The 11,706-nt window shown below is 46.5% G+C and overlaps 1 protein-coding gene across 2 annotated transcripts in view; it reads left to right on the forward strand.

Annotated features, from left to right (window-relative positions):
- LOC6625907 (uncharacterized) overlaps positions 1 to 11,706 on the forward strand; it is a 40,260-nt gene that overhangs the window by 27,787 nt on the left and 767 nt on the right. For both annotated transcript variants that reach the window (XM_002049820.4, XM_070209640.1), the window contains exons 4-9: positions 2,473 to 2,733; positions 7,661 to 8,702; positions 8,757 to 10,879; positions 10,936 to 11,251; positions 11,331 to 11,461; positions 11,530 to 11,697. In XM_002049820.4, coding sequence (XP_002049856.2) covers positions 2,473 to 2,733; positions 7,661 to 8,702; positions 8,757 to 10,879; positions 10,936 to 11,251; positions 11,331 to 11,461; positions 11,530 to 11,697 — 4,041 coding nt within the window. The remainder of the gene's footprint in view (positions 1 to 2,472; positions 2,734 to 7,660; positions 8,703 to 8,756; positions 10,880 to 10,935; positions 11,252 to 11,330; positions 11,462 to 11,529; positions 11,698 to 11,706) is intronic.

Here is an 11,706-nt window from a genome sequence, read left to right on the forward strand (position 1 = left end):
AAAACGCACACACAAAAGACGTCTTCTGCATATCAACGAATCAACAAATATTATTTGTTGATTATTCCCGAGGCTCAAATGCATTGTTAGAGACTTCGGCCTCTCAGAGGAACGTGTTTCTAATTGAAAAACTGTATAATCATATTGTTTATTACCAGTTACCAGTTTGCAGGCATGAGCACGCACTTTGCTGCAGTCCCAGTTTGGCCCTAATTGAATTGGCATGTCAGGGCCCAAAGTGCGGGTAAAGGGACTGGGATTGGAACTGGTATTGGGACAGACAAGTCGCCAGTTGTTGCCTTGCAGTTTGTCAGCGCCCAGCGAGAGGTCTTGCCCTCCATTGTTCAAGTCGGACTGCTGCAGTTCCTCGCACTTGCAGCTGGATTGTGTCGTTAACCAAGGCTGGACACTGATTTGCCTAATGGAAGTGACTTCTTTATGGCTTCGAGTGTAGCCACTTGAGAGCTCAATTAAGCCAAGTTAGTTGCGGGAGCAGGCACGGGAGCTCCGTGCCCCTAACCTTATCTGGGCCATGTCATAAATCAGGCTAGCAAAAAAAGAACTTATATACAGATAATTTGTCATGCATAGACGGAGAACATGATCAATCAGCATTAACCGACATATATATACATCCGTCTGTTTTCAGGCTAAGGTTTGTTTATATATATCGAAGACGGCCCGTGTGGATAGTGCATCATAAAGCTTAGTAGAAAATTAATGATAGATTGAAAGATGTCTGAACCGATATCTGAACCATATTGGGAAAAGAATATAAAGCATTGATACTTGATTTGCAATAATTAACTCAAGCGTACTTGAATTTCGACGTGTAGAAAATAAAATATAAAAAGATCTCTTCTAAAAAATGAGAAATGAGAATATGAATAATGGAAGCATTTTAGCTATTTTTGATACGTTTTGGATTTGATGTCGATGTGCATTACCGATGAATTATTATTTGATTGTAGATTAGCGACGAGTTGTTTGAAGTGAAAGCCAGTTCCCAAAGAAGAGCCTATGCTATGCATTCTGTCACTCCTTAGTCCAATGCTGTCGTCTCTCTTCATTTAATCGCAATCCAACCAAAGTCGTGGAGTACGTGAGCCGCTTTTCATGGTTTGTTATGCTGCCATATTGACAAACGACTCGAGAGCTGTTTAATAACTTGACCGACGCTTTCTTCGGCGGTTGAAGAGCCGCCCCATTAGAGTCGAGTCGGTTATTGCACCCACGGCTCTGACAGGCGCCAAGCGCAGTGAAATTGTTATTGGAAGTCCCCAGCTCAATCTTTAATTGTTGCAGCTATGCCTAATTAATGACTGTTAATCAGACTACGACTTGTGGATAACTGACGACGAAAGCATTTCTCTCAAAAAATTGCTGGAGAAACTGCTCAAATAACAAATTGCCTGCAGCTTCTGCTGTTTTTTTCTAGTGATTTTTCGTTTGGGGCGTATTCTGTGGGGTGTTCTGTGATGCGTAAACGTCAAGAAGCGGAAAACAAAAGGAAAAAGCATGCAATAAAATTCGCCTTTTAGCAACAAAACTTGCGTTTTGTATGCAATTTGTTTAACAGAGCAAAACCTGCAGCTCGGCCAGCTCTGGGCCCCCCCCAAAGTTAGAAGCACTTTCGAAAAAAACGAAAAACAAAAACAAAATACAACCATAAAAATAATAATGCATAATAACAACAAGTACTCGAAACTGACGGCGATTTCTGTAATTAGCGGCCAGTCGCGACCTTGATACACTTCAATCAAACATTTTCTATGATAGATATCCATTGTGCGGATAGGTTGTTATGTTGTTGCTGCTTTCGATTTTGATTTCGATTTCGATTTGGTTTCCATTCATTTGCAGTCGCCTCTCAGTTTCTGGAGCTTGGATCTTAAAGCGCTTTGGCATTGCATGCAACACGTGTGCCGAAGGCCCCAACAAAATGCCAGGTGTATGCACCGTAACGGTGTTTGGGCTACACCTCAGTAACTGTATCATTTGAAGATTTTGGTTGTCAACTTATCGATTGATATCGGTTAGATTTGGGAAAATATGAAATGCAACCAAAACTGAGCTTAAAGTCAGCTTATGTCGGCTTGAACTTCTTCATTGAAAAACAAATTCAATTTCTTAAAGTGTTGCATAATTTTAAATTCAATCTGAAAATGCTCAAACTTCTCTTTAAGCTTAGCAAATGGGAAAGTATTTCCCATATCTAAAAACAAGGTTTTCTCCTTTTACAGATTTTGTTAGAATTGTCTAAATAAAGTGATAAAGTGTTTTTAAATTGAGATTTTTAGCTTGAATATTACAATTTAATCGTATCATTTTTTATCTTTAATCTTGTGTCAATAAATTACACATTTTTATTTAACCATCATGAAGGGCTCTCGCGCACTGAAAGCTGAAAACTAATTAATTTGGCTTTAGTAATAACAACATACTTGTTGGTTTTTCTTTTGCATCCCACAGAAACCGAACCGACAGTCGGACTATTACGATATCTCGCCACGCCCCTTTGGTGTGCCCGTCAGCGGTGCTGGAGGCGGTGGCGCAACGTCCGCATCAGCGTCCGCAGCGCCGTCCAATGGATTTACACGCTCCAAAGCGATACGCAACGGCGGCAACAGCAACAGCTTGGGGCACAGTCTGAACGGTTTCCAGCCGCAGACGCAGCGCGTCAATGTGCCACACCAGCAGACGCAGTTTCTGGCGCACTTCAGTGAGGCAACGGTAAGGAAATGTCCAACGAGAGCTCGTACAGACTCCGACTACGACGCCAGATACACTAGATACAGGCACAGACATTTGTTATTGTGGGGCACAGAAAAGTAAAAGCAACAAAAAGGAACAGAAATAACAACAACAAACATTTTTTTGGCATTGCATAACATTTAACAAAACAATTGGCCATGCTCTGATTTGGCCAATATCAGTTGGCGTTGTTTCTCTTTCTCTTACGTGATTCCAAACAAAAAACAAAAAAAAGGCAAACTGTTTTGCCAGCAGCCAATTCACCCAATCCCAGAACCAGTTGCTGCAAACCACAAACATTTTTTTTGTTGACTAAAGCCGCAGCTTGGATAAAAAAACAACAACAACAGCAATTTATATATGAGCCTATCAAATGAAATAATTTTTACCTTTCGCCAGATCTTATTTAATGTTTTATCTATTCGAATTGAGCTCTCTTAACAAAACGCTTAAGGAAATAGTTATATATCGCCTGTAATGATGTATAATATATACAATATATATATATATATATGATTTGATCTTAGGCTTGTTCGGTATTAAATCGTTAAAAAGGTGTTTAATATTTTGACTAAATGCTGCCGTTGTCCTTACAAGGCATAACCTCGGTACTTGTAGTAGACTGTTAGAACTATCTTCAGCTGCTTCCAAGCCAGAACATTTCTGGGGCCAGGATAAAATCCATGATGAAGGAATCAGAAAACTTTCCCTATTCCAACAAGGGACATAACTCCGCGTAGAGATATGACGTTCCAAAACGACATAACTCCGCGAGGAGATATGACGTTCCAAAACGACATAACTCCGCGAGGAGACATGACGTTCCAAAACGACATAACTCCGCGTGGAGATATGACGTTCCAAAACGACATAACTCCGGCGGAGATATGACGTTCCAAAACGACATAACTCCGCGTGGAGATATGACGTTCCAAAACGACATAACTCCGGCGGAGATATGACGTTCCAAAACGACATAACTCCGCGAGGAGATATGACGTTCCAAAACGACATAACTCCGCGTGGAGATATGACGTTCCAAAACGACATAACTCCGCGCGGAGATATGACGTTCCAAAACGACATAACTTCGCGCGGAGATATGACGTTCCAAAACGACATAACTCCGCGAGGAGATATGACGTTCCAAAACGACATAACTGCGCGTGGAGATATGACGTTCCAAAACGACATAACTCCGGCGGAGATATGACGTTCCAAAACGACATAACTCCGCGAGGAGATATGACGTTCCAAAACGACATAACTCCGCGTGGAGATATGACGTTCCAAAACGACATAACTCCGCGAGGAGATATGACGTTCCAAAACGACATAACTCCGCGCGGAGATATGACGTTCCAAAACGACAAAACTCCGCGTGGAGATATGACGTTCCAAAACGACATAACTCCGCGGGGAGATATGACGTTCCAAAACGACATAACTCCGCGAGGTGATATGACTTTCCAAAACGACATAACTCCGCGAGGAGATATGACCTTCCATCACGATTTTTTCAAAATCGAGGTCGGTGCGAAAATCGAAACTTTTTCGATGATTTTTTTTTAATATCTCGGGTAAATAATGTCTGATTTCAAAATATTACACCTTTTTGAATTTGTGCGGATCCCTACTATAAATTGTCATTCAAACATTTTAAATATCGATGGGCGCGGAGATATGACGTTCCAAAACGACATAACTTCGCGCGGAGATATGACTTTCCAAAACGACATAACTCCGCGCGGAGATATGACGTTCCAAAACGACATAACTCCGCGTGGAGATATGACGTTCCAAAACGACATAACCCCGGCGGAGATATGACGTTCCAAAACGACATAACTCCGCGTGGAGATATGACGTTCCAAAACGACATAACTCCGCGAGGAGATATGACGTTCCAAAACGACATAACTCCGCGAGGAGATATGACGTTCCAAAACGACATAACTCCGCGTGGAGATATGACGTTCCAAAACGACATAACTCCGCGGGGAGATATGACGTTCTAAAACGACATAACTCCGCGAGGAGATATGACGTTCCAAAACGACATAACTCCGCGAGGAGATATGACGTTCCAAAACGACATAACTCCGCGTGGAGATATGACGTTCCAAAACGACATAACTCCGGCGGAGATATGACGTTCCAAAACGACATAACTCCGCGAGGAGATATGACGTTCCAAAACGACATAACTCCGCGTGGAGATATGACGTTCCAAAACGACATAACTCCGCGCGGAGATATGACGTTCCAAAACGACATAACTTCGCGCGGAGATATGACGTTCCAAAACGACATAACTCCGCGAGGAGATATGACGTTCCAAAACGACATAACTCCGCGTGGAGATATGACGTTCCAAAACGACATAACTCCGGCGGAGATATGACGTTCCAAAACGACATAACTCCGCGAGGAGATATGACGTTCCAAAACGACATAACTCCGCGTGGAGATATGACGTTCCAAAACGACATAACTCCGCGAGGAGATATGACGTTCCTAAACGACATAACTCCGCGCGGAGATATGACGTTCCAAAACGACAAAACTCCGCGTGGAGATATGACGTTCCAAAACGACATAACTCCGCGGGGAGATATGACGTTCCAAAACGACATAACTCCGCGAGGAGATATGACTTTCCAAAACGACATAACTCCGCGAGGAGATATGACGTTCCAAAACGACATAACTCCGCGTGGAGATATGACGTTCCAAAACGACATAACTCCGGCGGAGATATGACGTTCCAAAACGACATAACTCCGCGAGGAGATATGACGTTCCAAAACGACATAACTCCGCGTGGAGATATGACGTTCCAAAACGACATAACTCCGGCGGAGATATGACGTTCCAAAACGACATAACTCCGCGTGGAGATATGACGTTCCAAAACGACAAAACTCCGCGTGGAGATATGACGTTCCAAAACGGCATAACTCCGCGAGGAGATATGACTTTCCAAAACGACATAACTCCGCTCGGAGATATGACGTTCCAAAGCGACAAAACTCCGCGTGGAGATATGACGTTCCAAAACGACATAACTCCGCGCGGAGATATGACGTTCCAAAACGACATAACTCCGCGCGGAGATATGACTTTCCAAAACGACATAACTCCGCGCGGAGATATGACGTTCCAAAACGACATAACTCCGCGCGGAGATATGACCTTCCATCACTATTTTTTCAAAATCGAGGTCGGTGCGAAAATCGAAACTTTTTCGATGATTTTTTTTTAATATCTCGGGTAAATAATGTCTGATTTCAAAATATTACACCTTTTTGAATTTGTACGAATCCCTACTATAAATTGTCATTCAACCATTTTAAATATCGATGGGCGCGGAGATATGACGTTCCAAAACGACATAACTCCGCGCGGAGATATGACGTTCCAAAACGACATAACTCCGCGCGGAGATATGACCTTCCATCACGATTTTTTCAAAATCGAGGTCGGTGCGAAAATCGAAACTTTTTCGATGATTTTTTTTTAATATCTCGGGTAAATAATGTCTGATTTCAAAATATTACACCTTTTTGAATTTGTACGGATCCCTACTAAGTATAAATTGTCATTCAACTATGTTTGATCCTATTAATCCCTCAAAAGCCTATAAAAAATAGCCACTCCCCTTACATAAACTTCGATTGGAGGCAGCCAAATAAATGAAATCTGGCTTTGTCTCCATCTAGCTCAGATCAGGAATTATTCACTTGGGACCAATCTCTTGCGGAGATTCCCTATACCTTATAACCATTAAATTTGTGCATTTAAGTGTACAAATAACCAACAAATACGAACACGATTGAATTGTTTACCAAGCTGCAAAACTGTTTTCTCTGGAAGCACTTAGCACACATTGTTTTGCCACTCAACACGTTTGCTCGCTCTCACCTCGCCGCCCACTCTTTCATTTGGCATCCGACTCATTCAATTTTATACATTTCATTTGAAGTTAATTGCCGCAATTTGTTACTTAATTTGAGCGAAAGTGTTCCAATGATAAATCTCAGCTAAGCCCATTTACAATACAAACATTGACGGTCCACATTAGTTCGATATAGTTTAAGCGTTCAAATCTTTTGACTGCAAACCTCATCGAATGAAAGTCTGAGGGATGTTTTCAGGGCAGGTGCCTCGAAGGGAAAGAAAACTTCTTTATTGTATTTGATATTTTAGTCAAAGTCACTTTCAAACTTTGAAATTATCATAAAGTCATCGCAGACTTCGCTCAAGAAGCTGTAACCTTTGCCACCTTTAGCCACACGGCTGCACAGCTACCCAAAGCCCAAGATTACACTTGGGGGCTTCACTGAGATTTGCAGCGACCCAAATATCATCATGCAATGCTCAATCTTGCGGCTTTCAATAGCTGAACACGTTGCGACTGCGTCACGTTTGCAACCTGTGCGAAGCTCTTGGATGGTTCAGAGTCGCGGCGGTTGCTGCCTTCACATCAAAATTAAATAAATACGAGCGCATAAATTATAGAGACCAAAAGCTGCCAAATGGAACAGACGACTCGAAATTTGCACAAAACGCTTTAGACAAATTTGAGAATCACTTTTTGAATGCCGCAGACTGCGGCAGGAGAGGCAGCAGCTGGGGAAGAGTTCGCACGCAAAACAATTGACAGACGAACCGCAGCGATTGTTGTGTTTATTGTGAACGGGTGTCTGTGTCTGTGCCTAGGAGGGGGACCATGTTGTAACTGTAACAGTTTCCCATGACGCCGACGTTAACATGTGACCACAAAAGCCAATGCTGAGAATGGGGCGCAAAGCTGTCGGGTTGGCAATACCTAGAGCAACTGGGGCAAAGCGTACCGCTAGACGATTACTGCGATTCATAACTGTGTTATCTTTTTTGCTTTCAGAACGAGAAGCGTTTGCCCTCGAGCAGCGCTGCCGTCCGCCCATTTGGCAATGGCGGCTTTTCGCCCAGCGGCACCCGCAGCCGCACTCAGGCACCTGCGGCAGATGAGGTCACGCCCCAAGCAAGTGGGCCCTATCGTTTGCGCAACCGATTCCAGCCTTCCGGCTCCATAGCTGCTTCCTCAACGCCAACATCAACAACGACGGGCAGCAGCGCGGAGGTGAGCAGCAAGCGCTATAATCGTTTTGGCAGCAATCGCGGAGCAGCCAAATCCACAAGCACGACAACCAGCAGCAGCACCACCCAGAACACGCCTGCGGAGCGTCCCAGCTTTGGACGCAAGGCATCCAGCCCGCGGCGTCCCGTGTTCATTAGCCGTGAAATCAATGAGCCCGCGAGTGTTGTCAGCAAGCGACCCTTCAACTACAACAGCGCCAGGCTGAAGGTACCGCGACCCACATCCACCACGACCAGCACCACGGAGGGTGCGGAACAAGAGGAAAGCGATGATGAGCAGTACGATCAGGAGTCGCTGGAACAGGAACTAAAACAAGCCAATGGACCTGAAGAGTCCTCAAGTTTAGAGAAATTGCCACTTCAGGAGGAAACGATTGCACCAGCCACAGTAGCCCAAACTGAAGCCAGCCAAGAGCACAAGTCCAACTCAAGTGTGTTCGATGCAGCCGAAACAACGGCCAACAGCAATGAAGCTGAGTCCGGCACGAGTAGTACGGAGGAAACTCAAACAGATTCATCCGAGGCACACGACTTCACCGAGGAGACAACGATGTCAAATCCTGCACACGAATATGAATATGTTGAAGAGGAGGAGAAGGCCACAACAGCGATATCCAAGGAAAAAGACTCGACTGAGGACCAGGAACTGGAACTAGAAGTCAACACCACCGAGCTGCTAGCCGAGATGATTAGCACCACAACGCAGAGCACCAAGCCGACGCAGGCTGCGCCGGAAACTGTAAAGGAGAGCTCATCCAGACAGGAGGAGGACGAGTCCGAATACGACGATGAGGAGGGTGAAGATGGTGAGAGTAAGTCATATTTAAAAATTAAATCCTATCGATGTATATCGCATTTAGGTGCCGAAGAATACGAGTACGATGAGGAAGATGAAAGCGAAGCTGGAGAGACCGGCGAGGAGGGCAGCAAACACGACGGTAATCTAACGAGCGAGACAGAGGGAGAGCATGCGCCAAGCAGGGAACTCGACCACAACGATGAGCGTGAAATAATCTCTGTGGTGACCACGAAGAGCGTTGTCAATGGCTCCACGGCCTATCCGACTTATCCAGTGACGCCCAGCAGCATTGGCACAACACTGCCCGATAGCCAGCCGGCGCCACAGCTCGACGAAGAACAAACGGAGGCTACAACACCCCTGCCCAACGAATACGATGCCGCGCCCAATGTGACCGAGAGCTATGTGGTTGTGGCGTCAATTCAAACGAGTCGCAGCATAAACGGAGCCCGGTTTTTGCCCTTCCCCGCCATCGAGCAGGAGGAGACGAAGCAAACGCTCTCCGAGCTGGAGCGCAAGGTGCATTCCAAGCAGCAGCAAAAGCAGGCCGATTTGAACGAGAGCAGCGAGGAGACCTTAACAACGACAACAACAACGACAACGCCTTCAACGTCTTCTTCGTCCAGCACAACGGAGAGATCGTTGCCTGTTCAGGGACCCTCCACGGAGAGCATCATCGATAAGCTGGATCGCGTGCAATCGGAGCTGTCCAGCGGTGTGCTCTCCGGTAAGTATCCCATCATTAGTAAAATGGATGCCTCAACACCTGCCACCACGATGACAACCGGCGCAGGCAGGTTTGCGCCCAACATACGCAAGTTCCAGCCCCGCACCACCTCGACGCCCAGCACCACAAGCAGCGGCAGTAGGGTAAAGGTGCAGCATTTCGATGAAAGTGAAATGGATGAGCTGGCCGGTCTGCTGCCAGTTGGCTTTAAGCCCAAGTCCAGCTATAAGAACCGCAAGATAACCACAACAACAAGCACGACAACAACAACAACAGAGGCACCAGTACAAGAGCAATCCAATCCAAAGAAACCCGCACGCAACTCTACAATCAGTCGCTCCTTTAAGAACGGCGTAGTCAGTGTTCAGGATGTTGCATTAGCAGGTCTCCTGCCCAAGGGCTACAAGCCGCCCAGGACAACAACAACAACAACGGCTAGTCCGGACCAGAGCACAACCAAGACAGCAGCTGCTCTGGACAGCCTGTTCGAGGAAATCAAGTTCGATGACAGCCTCGCTGCGCTGCTGCCCAAAGACTACAAGTTGAACTCGACTACGTCAAAGCCGGCAATAGCGCTGGTCGACGACATTTCCAAGTTTTTGCCGCCGGGATTTAGCCCCTCTTCGACGACAACAACAACAACCCAAAGATCCCCTGCGGTTGCCGTGCCCTTCGACGATCTGAGCAAATTTCTGCCACCTGGCTATAAGCCGCCACAGAAAGCGCATGGCGAACCCAAGCTGCCTGTTGGCATAACCCCTCTTAAGGTGGACGACATTAGCAGCCTGCTGCCACCTGGGTTTAAGCTGAATGGCACGGCCAAGCCGAAGTTAAACGTAGCCTCTGAAGATGATGAGCTGCTCTCCTCATTGCTACCACCGGGCTACAAGCCGAAGCCCGTGCACCCAGCCTCAACCTCCACGACGACGAGCAGGCCCAAATCAACTAGCGTGCCAGTTCCCAGTAGCTCCGAGGCAGCCGGCAATGAAAGCAGTGCCGGAGGCGGTCTCAAAGTTGTCTTTCCCAAAGGTTTCCACAAGCGACTCGGCTCCCACAGGTTGACCACGCCGCACACACCGCACGAGGGAAGCGAGGGGCCGCCGTCATCACCGCAGGTGGTGATCAAGAAGGGTCCGCCGGTGCGCGCAACCACCGAATTCACCGGCTGGCCTACACCACCCACCACGCCGTTGTCCATTGACAAGTTAAATGCGCAGACCATCAACTTTGAGGACCTGCTGACAGCCGCGGGCACCAGCAGCACGAGCACAAGCACCACCACAACAACAACTACGACGACTACGACAACACCACGACCCACCAAGCCGGGACATTGTACGGCTGATTGTGACTTGGAGGCCACCATCAAGATTATCGATGGTGTGGCCTGGAAGCCTGAGCTGCTGGATCACAACACGCTCGAATGGAAAAACCTTGCCCACGAGCTGGAGGCACAGGTAACACACGTATTTCGGTTTGCCAACCTATCGACTAATTCTTACATTCTTTCTAGCTCAATGAGGTCTACTCCAATGCAGCGCAACTGAGCAAGTGGTACAAGAAAGTTCGTATTGATAGCTTCAGTGAAGGCAGCGTACTGGTGGACTATTACGTCGAGCTGGCGAACATCACACAGGATGTAGATACTTTGGAGATTAAGCAGCTGTTCCACGACGCGCTAACAAAGCCCACAATACCTGTGCTGCCCGAGAAGGATGCCCAGGAAAATGAAACGGACAGCGTGTCCGGGCCGCAGGAGGAGCATCTAGTCAAGGCCAGCTATCAAATGGGCAAATTTATTATCGACCCGGTGGCCACCGAATTCAGTGGTGCGTGTCTCTTTTAAGCAAGGAAAACCTTTTTGAACTGATTTTTAATTGACCCCCTTCTGGTTGTCTCTTCACACAGTCATTGCCAAGAACTTGCATACGAATGTCGAGGCCGCTGAGGATGATCTTCCTATTCCACAGTGGGCAATTGTGGTCATCGTCATAGGCGTAGGCTCGCTCGTCTTTGTCGTCATATTTGGAGTCACAGTGGTAAGTGGACGCGCAATTGGACAGTTGCAATGTTTTTTTGGACACTGACACAAGTCGCATCTTTGCAGCTGCTTAATCGTCAGAAGCGCGCCAAGAAGACACCCATTCCGCTGACCAACGACATGCTTAACGAACTGAAAGTCAATCACATGGGCGGCGCGGATAACTACGGAGTTGATGATTTCTACAACATTGACGATCCCTGGAACGACACCAAGCAACCCATTAAGCCAAAGGTAAGACAC

Source organism: Drosophila virilis, chromosome 5 (assembly GCF_030788295.1).
Source record: "Drosophila virilis strain 15010-1051.87 chromosome 5, Dvir_AGI_RSII-ME, whole genome shotgun sequence".
Taxonomy (NCBI): domain Eukaryota; kingdom Metazoa; phylum Arthropoda; class Insecta; order Diptera; family Drosophilidae; genus Drosophila; species Drosophila virilis.